General features: G+C 44.9%; 1 protein-coding gene and 1 pseudogene across 6 annotated transcripts in view; both read right to left on the reverse strand.

Annotated features, from left to right (window-relative positions):
- Window positions 1-252: 252 nt before the first annotated feature.
- On the reverse strand, window positions 253-9,974 carry LOC118018116 (annotated as a pseudogene).
- Window positions 7,250-27,333, reverse strand: part of GAPVD1 (GTPase activating protein and VPS9 domains 1) — an 80,097-nt gene continuing 60,013 nt past the window's right edge. For 2 of the 6 annotated variants that reach the window (XM_035015813.1, XM_035015811.1), the window contains exons 16-26: window positions 26,898-26,985; window positions 25,818-25,898; window positions 22,315-22,437; window positions 20,546-20,675; window positions 19,417-19,526; window positions 18,972-19,131; window positions 17,931-18,118; window positions 17,107-17,320; window positions 15,107-15,179; window positions 13,815-14,012; window positions 12,133-12,313 (exon numbers count right to left, since the gene is read on the reverse strand). In XM_035015813.1, coding sequence (XP_034871704.1) covers window positions 12,173-12,313; window positions 13,815-14,012; window positions 15,107-15,179; window positions 17,107-17,320; window positions 17,931-18,118; window positions 18,972-19,131; window positions 19,417-19,526; window positions 20,546-20,675; window positions 22,315-22,437; window positions 25,818-25,898; window positions 26,898-26,985 — 1,506 coding nt within the window. In that variant the 3' untranslated portion in view covers window positions 12,133-12,172. Of the gene's footprint in view, window positions 12,314-13,814; window positions 14,013-15,106; window positions 15,180-17,106; window positions 17,321-17,930; window positions 18,119-18,971; window positions 19,132-19,416; window positions 19,527-20,545; window positions 20,676-22,314; window positions 22,438-25,333; window positions 25,899-26,897; window positions 26,986-27,333 lie in introns of those variants that run through there. The other 4 variants (XM_035015814.1, XM_035015815.1, XM_035015812.1 and 1 more) reach the window with 3 other exon arrangements.

Raw genomic sequence — 27,333 nt, forward strand, 5'->3', positions numbered from 1 at the left:
CGTCCAAAGGGCAGAAGAAGAACAAGACCCGGCTGGAGGGTGGAAAAGGGCCCCAGAGAAGAGGTCAGTCGCAACCAGGGAGAAGGCGGGTATTAGGCAACATTTCTGGAGTCTTACAGCTGTGTTCCGTTTAATCACAGACGGCAAATTGAATGATGTTAAGACAGTGTTGCCTCTTTGAATTTCCCCCAGGTCCTTTTTAATGAATAAATAGGCATGATTTGTAATTAGCTTATCCATTGTGCGAATCTTCTAGAGCACCTGAAGTGAGTTAAACATGCCCCCTGCAATCTCGTCAACAATATTAATTCGCTCCGCGAACCTTTCCTCCTGGTCCACCATGCGTGCGACCGAATGATCACATATTCCTCTGCGGTGGACATATTGAGAAAAATTGGGATTTTTCGGCCTGGAAAATGAAGACACAGTGTCCTCATCAGTCCTGCCTCCCAGGGTGGGATTTGGAAGCGACAAGTTTGGTTTGTTTTCATCAGCAAACACTAGATAACCCGCAAAACACTCTCCCACCTTTAAAATTCCCACAGCCACTGGCTCGAAAAGCTTCTGGTCATTAACACCGCCTCACCGAGGGGCCCGAGGCAGGGGCCAGCGGTTGTCACCAACCCGGGCTGCCTTTCTTTGGAGCGAGCTGTCATCTGTTTGCGGGGGCTGCCCGGTCCCCGCCCGCCGCCGCTGTTTGAGTCCACTAACTCCTGCCAAGCTAACGGGCGGCCTGTATCATTTATCCTGTAATTGGGGCTGCTTGTCACGAGTTTTGCCTGATTTCCGTGCTAACCACGTGGCCGCTGCTGAAATTCCAAATCCTAACATTTCCCGGCTCAGAGCTGGTGGGAGGGCCCCTCGGCCCAGGTAGCGTTCTTGATTGCCTCCACATTTTCCAGCAAAGGGGTTTCCATTCATCTTCATCATGGGCTCAATCTGTGCTCAGAGAGGAGGCGGCCGCCCTGGTGGGTCCTCTCCACCCAGTCACCTGGAGGCTCTCTCTCATCTGTTCCTCTGCGTTCACGGCCGCATTTATATTCCGCCTGCCCTGCTGCTTTCTCAGGGGTCCGCGAGGGGTCCCCAGCAACCAGGCCCTCTCCCCCCACCCCGGGCCCTGCATGGGAATCCAGGTGCCAGCCTGTTACAACAAAGGAGGAGGCGAAGGTCACCCCTTCTTCTGAACAAGGAGAATGGGGAGGTGGAGATGCTCCCTCTGTCCTTGCCGTGGCCTTGACACTGGGGAGTGGACCTAGCTGTGTGTGGGGAAGCGGGGAGGTCGGCTTTCCGTGCTCCAGAGAATCCTATTCAGCCCGATCTGCTGGTGTGCGCTGGGTGCCAGGCTTCATGCTGGGTACTAGGGAGGCCACCTGTGTCCAGCCCTGCCCTGGAGAGGATCACAGGCACAGGAGAAGTGCACAGCAGGATCAGGATAATAAAGAACTATCATGGGTACCATCCTCTACAGTTGGCAAAACTCCTTCTGCTTCCACCCCCTGGGAGGGGCCCCCACCCCCAATCCTGCTGGGCTGATATTTTGCAGAGGGGCAGACAGGACCCCTCAGTAGCTAAAAACAAGGACTTGGGAATCCTCTAGGCCTGGATCAGATCCTAGTTCAGCCATTTATTTTCTACGTGGCTTTATACAAACCACCTCACCACTCCGAGCCTCAGCTTCCTCATCTGTAAAATGGGGCTCATTATACTACCCAGCTTCTGTGAAATAACGTGTATAAAGCACTCAGCTCTGTGCCTGGCACATGAAAATGGTCCTAGAACTCGAGGCATTATTGTGACTAATAATATGCACACCCTTGGTGGCACCTTCGTGAAGGATGGGGCCTGAGGGTCCCCACAGTTTGAGAACTAGACTGTCCAGCGAGGTCATCTAGCCCAGGAGCCTGTCAGAGCTGGGCTCAAGTCCTGACCTGGTTCCTCACTGGCTATGTGACTCAGGGCTGCTGGCTCATCTATGAAATGGGGATGACCTTGCCATTAGGTTGCTATAGAAACACTTCCTAGGGGCGCCTGGCTGGCTCACTTGGTGGAGCATGCGACTCTTGATCTCGGGGCTGTGAGTTTGAGCCCCACGCCAGGTGTACAGACTACTTTTAAAAAAAGGAAAAAAGGGGCGCCTGGGTGGCTCAGTTGGTTAAGCGACTGCCTTCGGCTCAGGTCATGATCCCAGGGTCCTGGGATCGAGTCCCACATCAGGCTCCCGGCTCGGCGGGGAGCCTGCTTCTCCCTCTGACCCTCTCCTCTCTCATGCTGTTTCTCTCTCGCTCGCTCTCTAATAAATAAATAAATAAAATCTTAAAAAAAAAAAAAAAAAGAGCATTAAAAAAATAAATAAAAAAAGGGAAAAAAAAACCTTTGTATATTGAGAAAAATGGTTATTGTTTGCTATAACATAGGGTGGGCAAGGAGGAACGTGGTGTACGTGTGTCGAGTGGGAGGGGGCATGCATGAGTCCCGGCGTCTGTCTAGAGCTGTCCCAGTAAAGAGTTGGGGCACTGGTTGGTGTTTCCCGTGTCCAGGAACCTACCCACTCTCCTGGCCATCCTGACCCCTCCTCCAGAAGGGCCTGACCGGGCCTTCACCAGGAAGCCTTTTCAGCCAATGGTGTGTACCTGTCCTTGGCCACAAGATGTCACCCAAGGAACAGCAAAGCAGGGGCCTGGGAGGAAACCGGCCAGCCCAACAGCAACCCAGGAAACCGCAAGTCCCAGCCCTTCTCACATGGCCCCTGCCCCGGGGAAGCCTCAGAAGAGCCAGCAAAGACGGGCATGCTGCGGTGAGTTCAAATCCCAGACTTCCTGCAGGCTGGGACACTGTTGTCCCAGAGAACACTGGTTTGTAGCTCCCACCCCAAATTAATAAATAGGTATGATAATCCCCACTACACAGAGTAGGATTAAAGAGTGCCTGGGGAGCAAGGGTCAGGAGAGGGTGGTGCAAACGGACAACCGAACTTGGGTGTGAGTGGGCTGCCACTGGGCCTGGCGCTCAGCAGGGTACCTGACATCCTCCATCCCCATCCTGTGCTTGGTAAGGTGTGGGGGGCACACACCTGAGAGGCAACACTGTGGCATATCCTCTGCCCCTCAGGGCATCCCCAGGCTCCCTCTTCCTGGTGACTCCATCTCCCTGGTGGTTCAGCTCCACGTGGCCCAGCAGGGCCCATACCAATTCTTTGCGTGGCAGCCACCTGGCACCTGGATCTGGAATAGGGAAGAAGTGGGAGGAAGGGCATGACCCCCGCCCTGGCGCCCCTGGGGCAGCCCCAAGTGAACCACCCCAGTGGTGGGCAGGCTGCAGCCTGGAACCCGGGGACCCCGTGCCCAGCCAGGGGTGCGCAGCTGGAGACATTGAGGGCCAGCCAGATGCCCTGGTGTCTCCAGACCTGAGGACCAGCTGCAGCTGGAGAACCCAGGGATCCTGGATCCCCGGCCTGAGCCCGCAGGGCCCGCAGACCTTGACCCTGGCCCGGAGGCTGAGCATACAGTCTAAGTTCCTTGCAGACGGGACTTGGTATGACCGTGCCCACACTTTGCTGGGTACAAGGCTCCTTATCAGTTCCTCCACCAGCTGGGGCTACAGAGGTGGAGGCCAAGGGCTTTGGGGCAAGGTGCCTTCCCAGAGGATGTGAAGGTAGGGGAGGGAGAGCCCCTGTCCTACAGGGGCTGAATTTGGGAAGAAAAAATAGTGAAATCTCCCTGCCAAGGAGCTACTATGGTCTGTCCTCTCTTCCACCCCCATCTGCAGACATTTGGGGACACCTGCCATTTGGGGTGGGACAGTCCCTGGAGAGCATGGGTTCCGGGGCGATCAGTGCTTTGCAGAGAAGTGTACAGGGGATGAGGCCTCACTGGGGACAGAGGGAAGGATGGGGGCTCCTGGGGGGGGTCTGCCGTCCTCCCTTTGAAGCTGGATTGGTAGGGAGAGGCGTTGAAACCGGAGGGCTCAGTAAGGGCAGACAGAGGCTTACAGGCAGGCGAAGGATGACAGTTGGGGGCAGAGGTAAGCGTTTTGAGGCCCCGGTGGGAGCTGGAGAAGGACAGAAGCATAAGGCTGAAAAGTAGGTCGGAACCAAAATAGAAGAAAGAAGATTTTAGGCAGAAGAGGAATCTGATCAGACTTGATCAATTCTAAGGGCACCTAGGAGAAAGGGCGAGAGGGAGGCGGTTGTGAGAACAGAGCTGGGGAAAAGCGGCCGTGGGGGTGGAGGCACACTCCGGAGAAGCCGCTCAGGAGGTCTGGGCGATACAGAGATGGGGGCAGCGAAGAAGAACCCCAGAGGCAGGACCGCAGGGCACGAACCAACTCAAGTATCCAAATCCGGAAGGTTTTAAGCTGCAGAAACTGTTCCACTATGGTTAGTATTCACGATCACAGCACAACAGATGTAGGTTCACAATGGAGCCTTTCAGTTAAAACTGGGTTCCCTTCGAGTGGTTTCTGTGCTCCTCGGCTGACCGTGCCTGGAATGCCTAGGGGCCTAGCCAGGGCTGGCCCCTTTCCGTGACCTCCACAGTGTCCTGCGCTTTAGCTCCAGCCCTCAGTTAGATGACAGCACAGGAGAACTATTTCAAGATTTTATATATATAATCGTAATATACATGTGACCAAACCAGAGACTGGAAGAGTCATTGAGGTAATAGAGCCCAATTCAGGAAGGGGTCACCTGCCTCAGGTCTGGTTAGAGGCAAAGCTAAGATGGGAACCGTCTTCAGGCTCCCGCACCAGGTACTACGACCAGACACCACTCCACACCGTGGCTTTTAGGGAGGTGGCAGGAGTCTTCCAGGGAGGGGGAAAAAACCCTCTTGGGGCTGGTGGGTGTGGTCCAGCCTTGCGGTGGGGGAGGTGCTGGAAGGAGGCCCTTATCGCCTTCCCTTTGTGTCGTCTGGCCCGTTCCTACCCACTTGCCTCCTTCCCCTTCCTCAGACTCACTCCCCACTAGCTCCCCCAGCGCGGCCCCTGTCACTAGCGTGACCACAAAAGAGGGAACACGGGGTTGTTGGTGATCAAGAAGTGAGGTGAGCAGGAGGGAGGAAAATAAATCCAGGACTTGGAATCCACAAAGTGATGGAGGGGAACCAAAATAGGGGATGAGGGAAGCAAAGGTTCTCTCGCTGTCAGCAGGGCCAGGCCCAGGCTGCTTTTTGGAAGAAGCTAAGTCAGAAGCCAGGGGCTGCTGGAACCAATGCTGTCATCTCACACGGGGACACCAGTTCCGAAGGGAAAACAAAACACAACAGAAATGGAAGAGACACGTTGAAAGCGAAGAAAACAGGAGGATTAGATAAATATCTTTTCATAGCAAAACTTGAACACTGAGATCCTCTGGGGATGTTTAGCCATTTGAGGTTTGGGGAAGAGAGTTTTTACATAACCACACGGGTTATAAAGAAAACACTTGGGCTTAAGCAAATAAAAAGAGCCATCCTTAGAGGATAAATTGGACTGGCTGTCTGGCAAAAGTTCTCCTTTAAAAGAGCCTGCCTTCCTCACACCTGTTACCCTTGCAGGACTTGGAGCCAAGCCTTCAGGAATTGAACACCTTTTGCAGTGGATCCCAAATTTTAGCGAGCATCAGAGTCAGATGGGGAGCTTGCTAGGAATGCAGATTGCTGGGCCCTCCCCCAGAAATTCTGATTCAGGGGCTATGGGGTGCAATCGCAAGCTTACGGACATCCCCAGGTGGGTGGTGCAGATGGGCCACTGGTTCATGCTTTGTGAAATGCTCTCTGGGCGCTTCTCAAACTTCCCTGTCACCTGGAAGACTTACTTTTGTTTTTATAGAAGATACTTTTAATTATTAAAAATTATAAAGACTGTATATGATTTGGAAATAAGACTACCACATGACGGCCAAATAAGAATCGTCCGGGGGGGGGTGCCTGGGTGGCTCAGTCGGTTAAGCGGCTGCCTTCGGCTCAGGTCATGATCCCAGGGTCCTGGGATCGAGCCCCGCATCAGGCTCCCTGCTCAGCGGAGAGCCTGCTTCTCCCTTTCCCTCTGCCTGCCGCTCTGCCTATTTGTGCTCTCTGTCAAATAATAAATTAAAAAAAAAAAAAAAAAGAATCGTCCAGGGGCGCCTGGGTGGCTCAGTAATTAACCATCTGCCTTCAGCTCAGGTCATGATCCCAGGGTCCTGGGATCAAGCCCCACACTGGGCTCCTGGCTCAGCGAGGAGCCTGCTTCTCCCTCTCCCTCTGCCTCTCTCCCTGCTCATGCTCTATCTCTGTGTCTCAAATGAATAAATAAAATCTTTAAAAAAAAAAAAAAAGAATCGTCCATCCCATGCCTTTGGTCACTCAGAAATAAAATGTTACCAGCTAGGACTGTGGTTGCTGGTCACCTTCCATTGTTTATATCTGTGAGTTCACCATAGTCTGCTTCCCCTTCCCTATAAATTCCAGACCCTTCTTCATATGCCCACAGGCCCCATCTCTGAGACCTGCCTGGAATAACGATATACTGTGCCATGTCGTCTTTTGACTGACATCACCCCCTTGCATGCTTCACTATTCCCTCATTGCCACATCTCCTCTGTTGCTGGAGAAAATGCTGTGACTGGGTGTTTTTCTTCCACCTATCTCATGATGGGGTCCTGACCACTTGCCCTGGTAAAGGCACATGATTCAGAGATCTTCCGAGAACCAAGCTGCCAACTTTTTCAGACTCATGTCTGAAACACTGATCAAGTACCTGTAATACAGGTCTTTGAAAGGTGGCTTCTACGTTTCCTTTTTTAAAATTTAATCTTTGGTCTTCTCCTGACTCTCAAGCCCAGATAGCCTAGAGCCAGGATGTAAAGGATGTAAAGATGCCTGGTTCCATCCTCAATAAATTCGTATTTACAAACAAGAGTACCAGGTGATTCTCAAGAGGGAAGTTTGGAAAACAATGGTTTACAGAACTCCCTAGGGCACAATTTTGGGTCCCACTCCTGGAGATTATAATTCATTTGGTCAGAGTCAGGACAGATCCCGACTGAATTCCCCAGGAATGACTAAGAAACATCAGCGGCTACATATATGAATCAACAGCCCTGGTTACAAAACTTCTGTCAATTAAGAGGGGTAAGGAAAGCTGAGGTGAAAATGTCCTCTTTTAAAAAATCACATCAAAAGGGGTGCCTGGCTGGCTCAGTCGGTGGAGCATGCAACTCTTGATCCCAGAGTCGTGAGGTCAAGCCCGTCCGGCATAGAGATGACTTTAAAAAAAATCACATCAGATACTCTTTTCACAGGAACATAAAATTTAATGGTTTCGGCCAGCAATATGCTGAATTCCTAGTTAACAGAAATAAGTCTACTGTGGTTTTCATGTTCAGCATCTACAACAGGTTCAATGACTTGGAACTGAGAGCTATTCCCACATGTGGAAGATGTTTTCAGGATCCCCACAGCCAGAGATTTTTCTGGTCTCTTTGGTCAATTTTTTTTTTTTGAAGTCTATGTACTGCATTTTGGTACCCCAAGAAGATGGAAAAGGATTCTTCTGGAATGAAATGACTGAAGCAAAAGCTCTTTAATGAATCCTTACATCTCTAGGCAGAGGACACATTTATAGCCAAGAAGCGCTTCTGAGAAATGATCTCACTTCTCAGGATCGTGACACATCTTACAGGCAGCACTACAGGGAAGCCTAGCTCAACAGTGACACAGCTCAGCATCCTTCGGCAAAGGCTACGGAGCCACTTACTGGGAGACCGGGGTTGAGTGGGTAAAATATAACAGGAGTCCAAGCACATAGGTAATGCCAAGTTGGCAAGAAAAGTTGAATTCTATTTTCAGTTTTAGGCAAGTGATAGCATTGATTTTAATATTGAACAGACTGAATGAAAATGGAGCCCTAATCAAATTTTTAATGTCTCCTTCTAAATGAAGTGCAATCAATATAGGGAAAGCACCCTTCCACCAGTGAGGGAAGCCTGCAGAGTGAGCTTGTGACAAGGACTCCTTGTCTGATAGCACCTCCCCTCAGCTGAAAAGATTAATAAAGGCTTCAGTGAATACCGTGATGGGGACTTCTGTTCGCAGAACTAAGGCTGATGAGTAGCTACCAAATACAAGGGTCAGAAACAAACTGTGAAACCAGTCAATGTTCACCATCGCCTTAGCAACCACGAGTTCATGCTCATTCCTTCCTGGACCACACTTAACAAATATCCTTAGACGTTCAGGAGAAAAAGACAAGTGTGAATTCATGCAGAAATTAGTAATATTTGAAGTCAAAGAAACTTTCAGAACTGCTTCTGCGTATAAAATAGATGATGGAAACATAAAATCCAGTGAATTCAACTGCTCTCCCTTTTTAATCAGCTTTACAGAACGATACCATACATCAGTCATCACATTAGAAGACAGGAGGAGCTTCCTGTACATATACAAGATTGTGCAAGCTCATTAGCTGAGGCTTATAGAAGGTTTAATCAGTTTCAAGAGGAGAGGCAGTACAACGCTTTTTAATACAGGTGAAGCACAAGAATACGGTAAACAAGACAGAGTATCAGCTCAGCAGAGGTGAATTCTTACGGCGTGTGGCTGCTGCCCATACTATCTGCCACGAACCCGGTAGAGAGGACTTCCTCCCTCTTGAACTTAACCTTTGCTGAGTGCAGGCCTGTGGGACACACCAGCTCCACGGTGACTCCACACCAACCATGACACTAAGCAAACTATGTTTTCCTTTCTCCGAGTGTTCTCAGGAGGAATAAAGCGATTCCTGGTCATCCCACTTCTTGGGTGACCTACATTCTAAAATACATTAAGTATTAATCTGGCAAAGTTCTCAAGCATTTTGGCATTCAAAATATCTCAAATGTCTCATCACTGTTAACCTACTAAAAATTCTTTGAGCTTCAACAAGATTGTTTCTGATCTCCCTGCCCCAATGATGGCAATTGCATACAGAGTAAATCCACTAGACTTAAAAGAACTAAAAAGACAGCAAATACAGACTTTTCCTTAAACAAATAAAGCAGGAATGGAGAGGCAGGAAGAGAAAGTCTAAGACACACATGGAGGAAGCTAACCCCACTATATTTCTATCACTTCTACGTAATCCACTAATAATTTTGAGCAAGTGTGGTCCAACTTCCCCTTTCCACACCCAATCACATCAGAGAGAGGAATCTTTAAATTTAGTCTCCCCCATTTTAATTATGTAGTTGACCTTTACTTGGCCCAAACTGGAATCCCCATGGCAGGCAACGCGACAGAGGTGCTGGATGGGCACGCGCAGTCGGCTACACGGTCTCAGCACAGCCTGGCCACTGTCTGGGCCCGGTTTCTGTTCTCTTGCTCATGCACCTCAGCAACACGTATACTGAAAGTCCGTGTTAAACAAAGGCTTCCAGGACACAACAGGAAAAGAAAAACCATGCAACACGTCTATTCTCAATCCCTCACAAAGCCTAATTCTCTTACTACAGCGATTTAATATCTGCATTTAAAAAAGGCTTTCATCAGCAGGTTTTTAAAAGAAAAATCAGAAGAAAGCAATTACTGTGGCTGAGATGTGAACTAAAGTGGAGAAAGCAAACAAAACGTTAACCAGGTTTTAAAAAAAAACAATTTCAAAAGGAAACACAATCTTCAATCTGTATTCCTATTACCTAACCGTCTCCAGAAGCAGAATATTAACACAAAACACAAACTCATTTCTCATTTGAGAAGTTAACTGCGTAAGATTTCAGTGAACTGAGCCACTCTCTCTCCATTTAACATTATCGTTGCAAATTCCATGTCATAATCAATGGCTACTGAATGTCTCCTGTGGGTGATTTTACACTTTTGCACTAATCCTTCATACAAAACAGGTACTGGAAGTGTGGTAAGAACCGAGGAACAACCGTTCCTCCTTCCTGAAGGAGCGAAATCCAATCACTGGCTGGCTCACGCCCTACCACGGCCATGCGTTACCAATTCCTCAATTCGGAGATTGGCACCGTAACGAGTCATGATGCCACATGAAACCGGCAATGGGGAATGCTGGTTTGTCCATGCTCCTAACCGGGTTTCCAGCGGGAAACTTCGCTGCTCCTTAAACAGCGGGGCTGCGCTGCCGCACCTGAGGCGAGACCCACGCCCCTGCCTGTCTCCGGCGTCGTCTGGTGCCAGGTCTGTGGGCTTCTACCCTCACCACTGGCTCTAGCGCTGCTCGGCCCTTACCTCCTGCCTCCAGCGCAGCCCGAAATCCCCCAACTCACCACCTTCTCCTCCCCAGGAAAGAGCCCTGTGCCACGTCCACAGCTTCGCATTTATTTCCACAGTGATAACACAGCAGAGATGGAGAACCATTTGGAGAAAAAAATCTCTATGAAATCCTATAATAATGCATTCCAACTATTCCGAGTCTTCTACTGACTTAACATTTATTGAATCAAATGCTGAAGTAAATGGACTCCCCCTCGGGTCTTAGAAATCGTGTCAGACTGTTCTTCTCATAAAGTGTTTAGGATAGGATTGGACAATCTAATATGCAGGCAAGTTTGACAGTTACAGCCCCTGAAGCGCAGGACTCTACACAGACTGCTTGACCTAACATCCCAAAGGACATTTTGTAGTACTAGTTTAATTCTGATCTCTCCCTAAAAGGCAGAAACCACATCCCACACTCCTATGCAACTTGTCATTTTGGTATTTTAAAATAAATGAATGAGAAGAGGTGGAGGCATAAAGAAAATCCGGCCTCTTTAGGCACAATTAAACACAGAGGTCTTGGAGAGAAGACAGCCTCTGTATTCATCTGCTCAAGGTTGTTTGTCACAGTTCCCTTAAAAACGCCTAGAAATGCTGCCTGCAACAAGGGACTCAAAGTATGGGGCCGGGTGTGTTATAAAAGCAGCTCACCATGTTTAGGAAACATACAAAGTGAAACCAGTCAGTCGTGACTTAGGTACGAGACTTGTGCTTGAAGCTTTGGTGTGCCTCCTTGGCCAATTTCTCAGACACCAAAACCCACTCCTGATTACCAATATACAATCAAACCAAAATACTGAAACATAGACTTTTGTTCAGAAGAGGGAAATAAAGGCACAGAAACCTGCCAAAATAGACTTTTTTCCATAAGAATAATATGGTTGATTAAAATAGTTTATCACTAGTAAAACTTGTATCACTAGAGCAGACAATACAAATTAGTTTTTAAAAAAAATGACATTCACTGAATTCCTGGTCTGTCATTCAATGTGAATAATCATCAAAAATATATTACAATCGAAGGTTTGAAAGGAGTTCTGTTTGGGGTTTCTACACTGTGTTCAGTATTTCAGATAAGAAGAACCACAGTAACGTATCAGGTGTCTATCGTTCCTTTGTACACAATGCATGGCGATTAAAGGGTCTACCTCCTTCCTCCTGCAGGCTCGAAGACGTCTGTGGTGAGGAATGTCTAAGTGATTGTTATACCCCTCATCAAAGGCAGCCTTGTGCATCAAACTCCACACCTAGAAAGTTCAAGAAACTGTTTTCCACTTTAATTAATATTTCTGTGTACTTGTTGCTTTGAAGCTCAGCTTAAACCTTGTCCAGGAAACCATTTCACAAGAGGGTACGTCACAACCTACTATCAGCAATATTCCTTGTTTATTAGAATCTGAAGATGTCCATATTACATCAAATATAAATATATATTATATTTACATTTCCTTCTTAGCTTTTCAATCGAGGTGAGTGTATCTATAGATAATGCCACTGATGTCACCACCGTTCTAATTCTCAGTGCAGCTGGAATTCTCCTTCCATTAGATGCCTGTAAGATTAGACAGCATCTAAAAAGAGGTGTACTGTTCTTTTTATTTTTTTAAATAAAAGGAAAGAATGGGTATCCATGAATGGAGATCTAGGAATTTTCTAGATTTTGTTCTGTTTTTTAATATTTCAAAATACCTGAAAAATGTGGTCCCTTTTTGCAGTACTAATTCTCTACTTGGGACAAGAAAATAACCAAATACGCAACAGAAAGGAAAAGAGCCCAAAGAAAAGAGAACCTGCTTGTTAGCTCATTAATCTGTTTAGTAAAGATCTGTTTTAAAATGTCTGAATGCTGTACAATATTATACAAAAACAATCTTCAGCCTTCCAAGTAGCTGGTACATTTTCTAAGAGATCTGTTTGCCCGCCTAACAGTCTGCGGCCTTGGGGGGCCTTGGTCTTGGTCACTTTCGGTCGTCGATAGTTTTAATGAACTCCACTGCTGCTGTGAACTGCATCCACCAATAGGATTCCTCCCCAGACAGACAGCTGGCATAAAAGCTACTGATATACTGGACAGTGGACAGCAAGCAGGGCGGATTTGCCTAGAGAAGCGAAAAATAAGAGAGTCAAATACTCAGATGTAGAGCTCTACAAAAATCATCTAAGTGAACATCTTCAAATGTTTTTCTGTGGAAGAGCGACCAGTCCTTTTTGAAAATAATCCCCAAATTCTTCTCTGGAAGTGATTTATAAACCCTAGCCACTACGAGCAACAACAGTATACTGGAAAGGCAACTCGGGTTCTAGGGCCAGCTGAACTATCTAGAGCTTTCCATCCTTGTAAGTCACTGAAGCTTGCTGGTCCCTAAGGAGGCTGAACTCATCCCAGCAGACCTCCTCAACATCCCAGGATTCCAAAATATTAGATAAGGAAATAAATGCTATACGCCAAGTGAGTTAGAAGTCCGGGCAGAATCAGCTGAGAAAGAAAAAAACTAAAAAGAGAACATGCCCTCTGTTGCCAGAGGTAACACAGAACATCTCCTGCTTTTTGGCTTTCTTCATGGGGAAAGGACGGACACAGGTGTTTTAAGTGGTTGGGAGAAGCTAAGGCCTGAGCCTCAGAACACGTTCAAACGGACCCTGCACAGGAACTAGTCACACCACATGTGCGAGAGAGGAGAGTGAGGCCAGCAGCAGGAGTTACGAAGGCTGACCGCACACTGATCCTATGGGTCGCTGACTGAGCTGAGAGTTCAGACTGCAGAAATACCACAAATACGGGGGCCTGGGCGGCTCTATCAGTTGAGTGTCCAACTCTTGATTTTGGCTCAGGTCATGGTCTCAGGGTTGTGAGATCGAGCCCCATGTCAGGCTCTGTGCTCAGTGCAGAGACTGCTTGAGATCCTCTCCCTCTGCCCCTCCCTCCACCCCCCCCAAATAAATAAAATAAATCTTAAAAAAAGAGAGAGAGATGTCAGTACGTTTTAAAATAATATGGCACAGGCGCCTGGGTGGCTCAGTCGGTTAAGCGTCTGCCTTCGGCTCAGGTCATGATCCTGCTCCGCGGGAGGCCTGCTTCTCCCTCTCCCACTCCCCCTGCTTGTGCTCCTGCTCTCACTATCTCTGTCTCTGTCAAATAAATAAAATCTTTAAAAATAAAATAAAATAAAATAAATAATATGGCACAATTACAAAATAAGAGGCTAAAAGAGAAGAGAGGTATTTGGGAGATTTGATAGCTCATGTGACAAGTATTATGAAGAATTCAATGTGGAAGAAGATGGGAAAAGCACAACAAAAAGAACTTGCCCTCATTCATTCCTTCATTCATTCACTCAGTAATTACAACCAAGCCCCAACCAAGAACCTCAGGCACATAACAGCTGGAAATGTTCAGCTAGCAATCTGGTCCTCCTATTCTTTCTTTTGAAAACTGTAACTTCTGGACAGAATCAAACTTCACATTAGACACTTTCTTTCTGGGTAACACAGAGCTTGAGACTGGGAAGAGCTGAGGTCTCTGGAGCATGGGAAGACCTGCACCACCCTGCTTAGAAATGCCAAATAAACTCTCTTCATTAATAATAGTGAGGGGCCCACCTTTATCAACACAAATACCAAAACAGGGACAAAGTCATCTGCTCCGGGGACGGAGTCCTCATTGGCCAGGCTCAGGAGGTTCATGATGGTGGAGCACATTCGCAAAATGCACTGCACTTTGTCCCGGGGGGTCTTGTAAGCACTTATTGTCCTGATTTCCGACTGTGCAGATGGCCATGGGGCCTCCCGAAGATAAACCTAAGTGAGACCAGAGACAGACAGACAGATCTTGAATCTAACCACAGCAACCACAGCAACCTCCGTGTCAGGAAGCAGAAGGGCAAGCTTGGTGCCTTTTCCTTTCTTCAGTAAAGCCAGGTTGCTGTTCCTTCCCCTCTCACTAAGACTGAAGCTTAATTTTTAAACTTTTAAATAATTTGCTTTACATTTTCGAATAAGGCAACCCAGATATCCATTAATGGAGAAAAGGGCATACAATAACACCCAACCTAGAATTCAAAAAGTTTCAAATACTTCTCTTTAAGTAGCTAGAATGAAACTTCTCTACATGTAGTAGCTGATTCTAAAAACACAAACAAGCTACTTCTGAAAGAAAAAAATTTAAAAATACGTACATTTGTTGCAGTAGCTCTAGAAAGAACAGATTCAAAAAGGCAAAAGATAATTTAAAAACTCATGCTAATCCTAGTATTTCATTAGTGGGGACTTTAATAAAACAACCAGAAAGCTCAAATACCAGAAATTTTCCTATCATTTTGTAAAACTGTATGACACTAAAAGGTAATTTTGACATCACATTCGGATTTCATTTCCTCCCCTGGAATAACAGTAGTCACACTCTGTGGAGTGTCACCAGATTCCTTATTCAAACGGGACTTTTCTGCAGAAACAGGACAATAAAAACACCTATGGAGGGGGCGCCTGGGTGGCTCGGTTGGTTAAGTGACCGACTCTTGATTCCGGCTCAGGTCATGATCTCAGGGTTGTGAGACACAGCCCTGCGTCCGAAGCCTGCTTAAGATTCTCTCTCTCCCTCGGATCCCCTTCATCACAGTCTCTCTCTAAAACAGACAAACAAAACACCTCCATGGGGAGCACGGCGGCGGGAGGCGGGGTGGCTTCAGGGCCCTCAGTGCAGCCTCCTCCTCCTCATCTCCCCACTGAGGTGCTGCTCCATGCCAGGCACTTTTAATCCCAGGGCCTTCGAGAACTTTACAGTTGGAATTGCAGCTAATGCGAGTCGTGCTTTATAATTCATGATGTTCTGTCTCCATGCACATGGAACACGGAGCAACTACGGGTACCGCCCATGCCATATACACTTGCATTACCTCCGGTATCTGAAGAGCTCTGTGATTTGCAGTCACTACTTTAGACAATCTCTGAATATGTTCATGAAGAACCCTGCAAACCCCCCAAAACACATATGTAAATACATATTCCAGATAAGGTACACAAAGAGTCATAATTGATTTTTTCAAAACATTTAAACTTAATTTGAGATACAGATTACAATTACAGTTGAGAGTATCTCTTAGCTATAGGTATTCTGTCCTGTCAAAAAAAGTCTCACACTTAGGATCTGCTTAGAAATGCTAAGTGAGCTGAGGGGAGACAAGGAGAGTAGGGAAGTCCTTCCTTCCTAGCGGAGGACAGCACATTCCAAGGGACAAAGGAGAGGAGCCCTAGCCCAGAAGCCACCTGGACACACTAATTAGTACAAAGCACAGAGGAAGTATAGGGATCAAAAGCCAGAAACCAAAGATCACAGAAGTTTAGATAGAGAAGGGCTCTTGAGAACACTCAAACTCTCTCTCATTTCATAGATGAAAATAATCAGGCTTAAAAAGGTGAAGGATTTGCCTAAGGTCACACAGGGATTAGTAGCAAGGGCTACACCCAACTTTCTTGGTTTCTACTGTTCTTTCCAGAACACCATGTTAACTGTCCACTCTGTAACACCTGCAGAAATGCCATGGAGGAGTGGGTAGGAATAATCTGCTTCAAAGCTACTCTTTGAGGTAAATAGTTTGAATGTCCCTAACTCCTTATCCCATTCTGGAAGCCAAAAACTGGTCTCTGGAGAGAAAAGAGGTCCCATTTGGCAAATTAAGTACAGAAGCCTGGGTAGATCTCTGAGAGTTATGAACCAGTGGGAGAGGCAGGCTGGAACAATCCTAACCCATTCACTGAACATACACGCAAGATCTTGGCATTTCCATGAAAGAATCCTTCTATAAACCACTCATGAGTCACCCCGAGATCCTACCACATGGACCCCTTGACAGCCACTGGCACAGGAAGCCAGTGTTACTGCTGGGGACACGGAAGCCACCTCAGCATGCTCGGGGCAGAAACAGGGTTGGAAAGCAGTGCTCAAGAAAATGCAAAAAAGGAAACATGAAAACATGAAATCATCCCTATTCTCATTACTCAAAATATAACCTCTGTTACCACTCCAGGTATTTTTTTTTTCAGGATTCATTTTTTTTTTAGGATTATTTTTTAAAATCAGCTTTATTGAGACATAACTCACACACCATACATTTCCAGATATTTTTTGATACCCAAACGTAGAGCTTTTCATTCCTACTAAACAGATAATGAGCATATGGAAGTCAAGCACTGTGCTTGATGCTGGGGTAGAGTGGTGAATAAAAAGCACGATGTTCCTGCTCTCGTGGGGCCGATGACCCAGTGAAGGAGAGCAGCGCTCACCAGACGACCACACACAGCAGTGATCACGAAGGGGGTGATTCTGCCCCCTGAGGGGCATTCGGCAGTGCCCGGAGACATTCCGGTTCTCACAGCAGGGGGCACTACCGGCAGCTAGACTGTACAGACCAGGGATGCCACTAAACATCCCACAAGGCACACAGCAGCCTCCCACACCAAAAAACTATCGGGCCCAAAATGTCAGTAGCACCAGGCGGAGGAATGTCAAAGCACAAGGAGGGCAAGTGCTAACAAAAGGTACACAGGCCCAGGAGAGCCCTGCCAGGGACAGGACCCAGCCGGAAAGGTCAGGGAGGCAGTGCTGCAGTCAAGATCTGAAGGAAGAGAAAGGAGGGGAGAACAGCTGGTTCAGAAGAGCAGCGGTGCCCTCCAAAAAGGCCACAGCAACTGAGACACCCTCCGGCCTCATTCCCACTGCCCTGAAAACAGACAGTTATCCTTCTTTCTGATCTCGGAATCAGACGGGTGAAAAACGGTAACACGCGCTGCCTTCACCGTCACCTACTAAGTCTCAGCACAGCTGGTGTGAAACAAGGGACTGGCTGATGGACCCCTACGTGGCCAACCCGGGCGCAGTAAACATGGGAGTGCTCACTGGTCACGAAGTATGTCCCCATCCTGGTTAGGGTAGAAAGCAAGCTTGAAAATCCGATTCATCACACTCCGTTCGATGGCCAGCTGAGCGTCCTGAAGCTGCTCTTCACTCGCATTCTGCCATATGACATCCTGGGCCATCGCACCATAAAGGAACTGCAGAAAATCTTCTACCTGAGCAGTTTTATCATCAGCTGCTGTGAGTTGCTGAAAGTCTCCAATGCAAAATAATAATTTTTTAAATACACTATCTGAATAATTTTAAAAAGGAAATTATAGAAATCATTTTAATAACTAGCTATGCAGACATAATTATGCACTTAAAGCCAAAAGTATCTGGGTATGGTTTATTTTAGGAGAGTATGTGGCCAAATCATTAAAATCGGGAGAAAGGTAAGAAATATGCAAAAGTTTAAGAGCAAGGGGTTTGTTATAAAAATGACATACTTTGACTAATGTATTGAATCACTATACTGTACACCTAAAACTGGTATGACACTGTACATCAATCGTAATGGAATTTTAAAAATAAATATTAAAAAATAAAAATTAAAAAAATTTTAATGATATGCTTTATTTTTAAGTATGAGAAGAATTTTGTGAACCCAAAACTTTAACCAATTTTCCCAATTTTGTATAAACTACACCTATTCGATCCATGATAAAAATGAAATTTACTGGTTCGACATCAAGGTTTAATGATTAAGAATCCATAAAACACCTACTCTTAGACATGCAACTACTCACACCAGCGGTACAAAAATTTCTGAATCTCCCCACTAACACATGGCTGAAGAGATGCTTAATCTAAAGGTCTTTAGTTACCGTGAATGAACTCCCTGATCTTCTTTTCTTTGCTCTCAAGCAGCAACCTCACACAGACAGTGGTGAAGTATCGATTGGCCACCTCTTTGTCCCGCAACACCCTCTGCAGTAGCCTCTCCAGGTGGGCCTGCGTGGTCTGCAGCCCTTGCCGACAGCGAGTGAGATAAGCAATATAGGGCGCCCTTTTCCTAAAAGGAAATAGACTTTGCAGGACATCACATACACACAGTGCACACTTTCTTGGAGACGAAGAGTCCTTATTTTTCTTTTAAAAAAATATGACCTTTGGTTTTATGAATTAACCATGTCAGGCTGCAGACAACTGTCTTGAGGACTAATCATGCTGCCAGCTCGTGTTGGTGAAGAATAACACCTACTGGGCTGACCACTTAGCTACCTAACTCACTACATGTTACTAAGTCCCTAGGCATCCTTGATCTATTTTATATTGGCCCATGGTCTCCATGCTGTAAGACCTCACACCTCACAGGAAACTGATTGCTACAGAAGACTAAAACAACAAAATACAGGTTAATATACCACTAGATCATTAAACATATCAGCGATTATCTGCTTATAGTCTAATTGTAACAATCCTTAGAGCGCCCATCCCCTAAGCCTGGGGGCCTGGTCATCTCCCAAGACTCTCCCTGACGCTCTTCTCCTGAACTGTTAGCAAAGGGCGGCAGCAGACGGAGGGCAGCAATTTTTAGGCCTACGCCTGCTTCCCTGTTGCAGGGAAGTCGTTTTTCTGGCCACCCCCAAGAAAAGGAGTAGGATAGGATATCCTAGTTATCCTGGCCTCACCTCTGCTAACACTGCTTCAGTGCAAAGCTGAAGGACAGTGCACCTCTCTGTTAGTGAGAGCTGCTCATTTACAACTACATTTCCAGATAAATATCCAAATGTGTTCCTTGGAAATCTACATCCAGATAAACACAGCCCAGCATGTTGCAGTAAGCCTAGATTCACTTGTGAAATCAAGACAGGGAAGAAGATCCTTGACGCCGGGTGACAGGTGCAGGAGGCTGGGGTAAATACCTGTAGTCCTCGGCAATAGAGGCCAGCAGTTTCCTGCAAGTTCTGTTATCAAAGCGGCACACGCAACGCATTGTTTCTTGAAGCTGAGCCATTAAGTTCTTATCTTGTAAATTAATTGCTTCAGCTATTTGAACTTTTAAGAAGCATACAATTTCATTGTCTAAACAAAAAGAAAAAAGAGAGAGAGAGAGAGAATTCTGTTATTGTCGAGAATTTCCTCTGCATGCCATCCCTCAGCCTTTGGGATGTCAGTTCTGCTCAACCACGGATCAGCAGAATTAAGCTGCACTGCCACTCACTTTAATGAAGCATCAGGAATCAAAGTGCCCTTACCTGGTGCTAATACAAATATACTAATGGAAACATATGGAATTGCTACATAGCTTACACAGGTGTGTACGAGCAGTTTCACATGGTTCAACCCATAAATACAGGAAAAACTTACCCTCTGGGTCTGTGTGGTCCGGTAGACCATTCCTTGTTGAATGGGTTAGCACTGGGAAAGCAACAGAATCCGCAGAGCAAAGAGCGAGCCTCAGTTTCTTTTTTGCATCTCTGAAGAATGAGTCAAAAGTACATTAATTTCTTTTTTTTTTTTAAGATTTTATTTATTGGAGAGAGAGAGGGAGAGAGAGAGAGCACAAGTGGAGGGAAGGGCAGAGGGAGAGGGAGAAGCAGACTCCCCTGCCGAGCAGGGAGCCCGATGCGGGGCTCGATCCCAGGACCACGGGATCACAACCCAAGCCGAAGGCAGCCACCCAACCGACTGACCCACCCACACACCCCAAAAGTACAGTAATTTCTTTATGCAGATACGGTCACAGTTTATGAACACTCACTATATAAATTAATATGCTACCTCAGGACTCAAATGTTTCAAGCAGTCATAAAGAAAAGATAATTTTTAATTTATTGACACCTTACTTAAAGGAACAGGCTTTCTAGTTACCCAAGGAACAAGGCTATAAAAATGCTCTGGGCAGGATCATTCTGTAAAGTCACCAGAATCAGTCAAACAACAAGTCCTTTGGACCCTGCAACATATACTGAGTCTCACAACGAACATTATGAGAATGAGAAAGGGGCATTATGCCAGGGTCAGCAGGGTCAGACGGAAGTTACCAGAACCATCTCAACACGCAAACCAAGAATGCCCTCCACCACATCTCTTGAGAAAGGCTGATCCTGCCACAGGACGAGCTCACCACTTGACAAGAAGCCCTTCCGATTGCTCTACTGCTTGAAACTGCAGCCGACCCTGCCATCCGTTCAGTCTCCCCCAGCATTTCCCACGTGGCCGGGGAGCTTGGTGTGGGCAAAGGGACTGCCACTTGTGTCATTTAAAGGACTGACGTGGCCCCTGTGAGCACATGTGGTTGGTTTTTCACCCCTGAATTAAAGCCTTTGATATATGGCATCCACAACGAAGCAGTCTTTTCAGGAAATAGCATTTCGTTCTTATCTCTCTGCTCTATACATTTACTCGGTGGCTCAATGAATCATTTGACTTGAAGCAACTGCAGTGATGATGAAAAGTCCAAACCCACAAATCTGAAATCCTATCAAAGAAATACCTGTACGAGAAAGCAGAATCCTGAGGGTGGGCCGCCTGGCTCGCAGAGTCCGGGAGATCATCGGCCGAGATGTTCTGCAGCGTTTCCTCTCGAGGAGAGTCATGTGCACTCTCACCATCACCCATGACCTCTGCACAAACCCACCCAAGAGAGGATAAAAGCAGGTTAACCTGGAAGCATCTAGCACAAGGAGGTATTCGAGCTACTCGACCATAAATTAGCACTGTACTTTACAGAGTTGTTCAATGAAGCACTGAAGCATTATCTGTTAAGTCACAGACTTTCATTGCCTTTAATCAGAACTGCTGAACCACAGAACTAAGAAGGGTCTCAAAAATCATCTTACATAACACCCTCATGTTATAGTCATGGAATCCTGCCCAAGCAGAAAGTGGCTTGCTGGACAGCCCTCAGCTACCTGGTGGCTAAGGTGAACCCTGCCCTCAGCTCTCCAGGGCTCTTTACTAGAGCTTTTCCCACTGCCCAAGGATGAGCTGGGACAGATCTGTGGCTCCTGCAGCTGGTTTTATGTTTTCAGTTAACCAATTTAGAGAATACATTCATATATAAAATCAAAAGGAATAAAAACTCATACTATAATAAAGATACTGTGCTTACGTAGGACAACTATCTTTATTAGGAGATAATTTCAAATGCTTCAGGGAAAAAAAGGAAAAAATATACAGAGAGAAAATGCGGCAAAATGTTAACTGATAAAGTCCAGGTAGAAAGAATATGGACCTTCACTGTACTATTCAACTCTTCTGTCCTTTGAAACTTCTCAAAATAGTAAGTATGGGAAATCCGCCTCTACTTTGGCTTCCCCTTATGCTCCCTATGATTTCTCCCTGAGCCATCTCACATTACCAGTCAGATTCTTCCAGGGACACTCTGTGCACCACACAAGCACAAACACATGCAGTATGTAATTTATGCTTTTATATACATTTCTTTCCTCTTACTTTATATCTTAGGGATTATACCATATTTTTCTGACAGCTATTCAAAATAGCTATTAAAAAGCTACTTTTTAGGGGCACTTGGGTGGCTCAGTTGGTTAAGCAACTGCCTTCAGCTCAGGTCATGATCCTGGAGTCCCGGGATCGAGTCCTGCATTGGGCTCCCTGCTCAGCAGCGAGTCTGCTTCTCCCTCTGACCCTCCCCCCTCTCAGGTGCTCTCTCTTTCTCTCTCTCTCAAATAAATAAATAAAATCTCTAAAAAAAAAAAAAAAGTTACTTTTTATTGAGATCACTTTTCACTGTGATACCAAAGTTAGAACACTTGACCCATGAACAACACAGGTTTGAAATGCATGGGTCCACTTATACATGGATTTTTTTTTTAATTTTTAAGTAATTTCTACACTCAGTGTGGGGCTCGAACTCACAACCCCAAGATCAAGAATCACATGCTCTTCTGACTGAGCCAACCAGGCACTCCCATGTGCATTTTTTTTTCAGTACATACATACAGTGCTGTGAATGTATTCTCTCATGATTTTCTTAAGAATATTGTCTTTTCTCTAGCTTACTTTACTGTAAGAATACAGTATATAATACATAAACATGCAAAATATGCTTAATTGACTATGTTGTTAAGGCTGCCAGTCAACAGGAGGCTATCAGTCGTTTTGGGGGAGTCAAAAGTCACATATAAATTTTTAACTATGTGGGATGTTGGTGTTCCTACCCACCCACCCCACACACACCCCCACACCCCACACGTTGTGCAGGGTCAACTGTATTCAAATCTTTATCATGATGATCACCTGTACTTTCATAGTTTGCCATTGCTCCTTCACTGGGGCTGGTTCGCTTAATGGCATTCCTGTATTTGTCCAGAATATCCTCAGCGACCTGAGCTTGTGCACTGAGTCTAGGGCTGGGATCATCTGCAGGGGAAAGGAGAGTAGAGAGTTAGCTCCCCTTGGTTTGTAGCAATTCTGATGTTAGTATGATACCAGTAGCATAATCCCAAAGGCGGATTAGGAGGTAAGACTTAAAAAGAGCACATATCTCAATGTTAAGAGGCACCATGCAGCTGCCTGCTCATCCCATTTCTCGGTCTGAGAGCCTTGCCCAAGCACGAAATTGGGAGGACTGGCTCCATTTTCTCATCACTGCCAAAATTCTGCATGACAGTGTCGGGAAGTTCAGTGCAAACTACATGGATGATGGGTTTCTAAAGCGCTTCCACTCAAGTTACTGTTATTAGCAGTTCACGCTAACAGAACTTCCAACAGTGCATCTTTATATGCAGATTCATGTATTCAGACATCTCCATGCTGAAGGAGGGGGAAAAGTATCAAATTTAGAATTAAACCCTTTTAAATAGTAAAAAATGCCTTCCTCCACTCTTCCTGTATGACTCTCTGCTCCACATCTGAAAACTTCAGGTATCAATATTCTGTCTTCCTGAATCACCACGACAGTGCAGCTGCTGGAAGAGTGCACTCTGGTGCCTGCAATGGTGTCAGAGGCCCTCCGAGAGACTCTAGCCACTGCTGGAAAGTGCTGGAATTGTAGCCAGGGTACACGGAGAAAAAGCTGTTATCACCATCACAGACGTAGCACTGTTTACTGTCAGGACCATCATCCTGTCAGCAAAATCAGTGCATCACAATGTGTTCCTGAAGTCTAAGATGACACAGTCATCAAGGCAAAGAACTGCTACAGATCTATGGGACAAAATCAAGTTCTCTAGTGAAATGCAAACTCCTGAGGTAGATCTAGACCAAGGAGGTAACCATAAATGTCCACATTCTGGTAGAATCCCATTTTTCAAAAAGTCTAAAAACACATAAAAAGCACTAGATTTTATATGTGTGTGTGTGTTGACAGCAGCTAATAATAATAGCAGTAACATTTATTGAGCACTTACCACGTGCCAGGAACTGTGCTAAGCACCTTATATGAACGATCTCAATTAATTATCACAACAACCCTACAGGAGGTACTGTTACCACCTCCGTTTTATGGACGAGGAAATCAGGTACAGAGAGGTTCGGTAGTATGCTCATGGGCTCTTCTGTTTCCATGGGCAAAAAAATTTAGTATCCCCTGTCTCTGTAAAATTGCAGTAAACTGTAGAGTAAGAGGGTTTCCAAACTAATTTAATCTTTCTGCTTTAATGGTATTTGAATGCATGAGAAGAGAATCCTAATAAAATCTGATCTTCTTCAAAATGTAAACTGATAAACCTTTTATCATTACAAAATCTTTCTTTAGAGGGGAAGTACTTTTTTGCTATTGGTTTTGAGTGCTGTTGAGTGTTCTGAAAAAGGACCAATAAAATTTGGCTAACCATAGGGAAAGCCATATGTCGCTTATAACCTTTATTTCTATGCCATTAAGAACTTTATCCCAGGAAAGTAATGAAAACAAACAAAATATACTACATATACGAAGCTGTGAGCAATATTTTCACTGTAAAAAACTGGATACAATTCAAGTATCCAAAAGCAGGAGAACATTCACAATGCTATAAAATCATATGACAGATTATCTGCGAGCCAATACAAATTATTAAAACCAACCATGTCTATTAGAAACTGGAGAGGGTTTATGAAATAACATGTAGTAAAAGAAGAATACAAAGTTACACAATACTCTATTCAATCATGAAAAAGCCATGTACAAATATGGAAAGATTGGGAAAGAACATGAAAAAAAAAAAAGGATAGTTAGGGTGACTGCATTATGGACAGACTGTTAAGAAATTTCCTTTCATATCATTTAAAAGCTGATTTAATGATAATTTTCAACAGGTCATTAATTAGGACCGGGCAGAAATTTCTGCACTAGTAGGAAAACTAAATTGCTTGAATCAAACACAAAGAAAATGAAATACCTTATAAAAAAAAAAAAAAAAAAACACTTAACTTTACTTAGCTTCTAGATTAGGCACCAAGAACCAAGGAAAACGTTTGCCCAAAGACACAAGCAAAAAATAATTTATAACTTCTCCAGTTATTAATTCAACATTTTAAAAACATTAGATTTCATTAAGAGTATTTCATTCCATAAACACTGGTGGTGGTCTAACACCAAGAACATGGTAAGAAAACATTAATATGTTTCCAACTCTTCTCAATCAGACTGTAGGCTCCTGTGATTTGACTGAATAACCACAACACTTAGCACAGTGCCTGGCATGAGTCAGATGTTCAACAAGTATTTGCTGACTGAGTAAGACAGGCCTGATGGCTCTCAGCAGAGAACCTTGGCCTGGACACATAGCTCCTGATCTTCAAAACCCTTCATTCCAGGACAGTCACTGCACCAGATAAAGCAGGGATGTATGCTAGAGACCATGGAAATACATCCAAATACATGGAACCAGATACCAGAATGACATGCATTAAAATGGGATTCTACCTGTACTACGCTGAGCTACTTGAGGAGAATGTTCTTTGAAAACCTATACCATTTTTTAATAAAAATCTTCATTTTAATTTAGTAGGATAACATAGTTGAAAATCAAGATAAGAAAAAAAGAGGTGAGAAATTAATTTCTGGTCTAGATGCTCTACAGCCATCAGGAACAGTACAAAGCTATCAAACTCAAGGTGGGGTCATTAGCACTACTTCTCGAACTCATTCCTTTAAGGGTGCTCAATCATAATGTGCCAAACAGAAGCTGCAAAAACACAAATGCTGAATAAGGTAAGAATCCAATCCCCAGTTGTATTTTCCTTGGGTCAGATAGCAATGTTAAAATGATTCAAGCTGTAAAAAATTAGTAAAGTTTATAAATTTATGATACTGTTGGAACACTTTATCACAAAAAAAGGAAATGATTAGGTAGAACAGAATTTCACTGTGATCCTGAATAATCAAGAACTACAGATGGGAATAAATTTAGAATTCTATGATCAACGTTAGAGAAAGCTATTTGATCAGTGATCCAAAGATGTGGCATGCATCGCACTACAACCATCACACCACACTTTCCTAAAAGGCCCCATGTGGCATCGTCCCCCTGGGATGTCGCGTTGTAGGGCTGTGCCTAGAGGCTCAGCCTCAGCGGCCTCATCATACACAGAAGTTATGATAATGAGGATGAGGATGGCGGTGGCAGTCTGCAGGAAGAGCACACTGAGGTTCACTGCGGCCACGGCCTGGAAGCCACAGAACTATGAAGAACACACTCCCCACTGCACACACACAGACACACTCTTCTAAAAAGGCAGCGCTTATGACGCCCAGGAAACAGTGCTATGAAATATGTGCTCTGGGAATGAAGGAGCCAGGAAGTCCACGGTCTACAAACCTGTGAGTGTTGAGAATCTGTCAGGCCCCACATCATCTTTGTCTTTTTCTTGTTTTTCTTTCTTTCTAAATGGTATAGGAGCTGGAAATTAAATAAAGTCAGTAGCGTGACACATAACATACTGCACTACTCGGAAGACAGCAGTCATTTTGGAGTATTAACTGGTGGGCCAACATTTCTAAGTGGAAGGAAGGTGAAAAGTTTAAAAGCTAATATATCCTGAGTGTCCATGGATAATCATTCTTAAAACAGTGTTGAAGGTTCTTAAAGAAGCTTTCAGGATCTGCTTTGGGGTCATCTGTCACAGGAAGAATGATTTAACCCGAATCTGTTGGGACTAAATCAAAACCACTGCCTCTTAACCTTTGCTCGAAAACAACACATTCAAAGCTCTGAGCCTCAATCTGTCCTCATCAAGGAGGCTTGAGTACAGCTGAAAGCAGAGCTCCTCAGCTCCTGAGCGCCACGGTGCCGAGAAGAGGACTTCGGAAGACGTCCCTAGCCTTAACCCTGGATGATCTCTCCTTGCAGGAAGAGACACTTCTGCCAACTCAAATCTCAATATTTACTGCTACAATGCCAGGCTAGTCACCAAAAAAAAAAAACAAAAAAAACAATTTTATACAACTGCCTTCCAAAATAAACACTCACTAATATTCAGGATATAAACAGTCTCAACAAACATAAACATAAAAAGCTTAAGTTTACTCCAGGAATGTAAAGGATGCATTTTCAATGTTTAATTACCAATATCATCCCTTTTTCCTGCAATAATTATTAACAATATATATGTTAACAGTCCCACGTTTAACCCTGATGGCATATGATATTTAAACAACCGTGACCTGCCTGACTTCCACTTATGAAACCACTACCACTTCCTGCAAAGAACAAGAACTATCATTTCTAAAAGTCTGCCTTTAGCATTCACCTGAGTGAAACCATTTTCTATACCCTCCAAACGGCTAGAAACTTAGGCCCAGCAAGCCACACAGAGGAGCTGACATACTGGCTCTCTGAAAGAGATCTGGGGGCTTTGCTTCTTGTTGCTAATATAATTCTAATATTTTATAAAATTACCTTTAGGCATGGCAGAAACAAAACGTTTTCTCCACCAAGGTCTGTTCCTGTCTGATTTCTCATCATCGCTATCTTTGCGTTCTTCAGTCTGTAGAAAAAGTTTGATGCTTTATTTGGAGTTGGACAGCAGGATAAATTACTAGGAAAAGGATTTCAGTTTGTCTGTGAAATACAAAAACCACTCTTGTTTGTCTTAAAAGCAAAACTGTTCTTATTGCTGTACAGGCAACTTCTGAAACATGGAAGTATACCTTTTAAGCACCAGACTATGATCTGCTTGAGGGCAGGCACTATCTCATTACTGTTAGTAAACAAAAACCTTAATACAGAGCCTAGCACAGAGTAAGGCACTCAATAAATACTTTTGGAAGGAGTAAGCGCAATGCACATGAAGTCTAGAGGGGTAATGGAGATAACACAGGAGTAGTAATAATAA

Source organism: Mirounga leonina, unplaced genomic scaffold (assembly GCF_011800145.1).
Source record: "Mirounga leonina isolate KUSES-001 unplaced genomic scaffold, KU_Mleo_1.0 Mir_170, whole genome shotgun sequence".
In the NCBI taxonomy this organism is placed as follows: Eukaryota; Metazoa; Chordata; class Mammalia; order Carnivora; family Phocidae; genus Mirounga; species Mirounga leonina.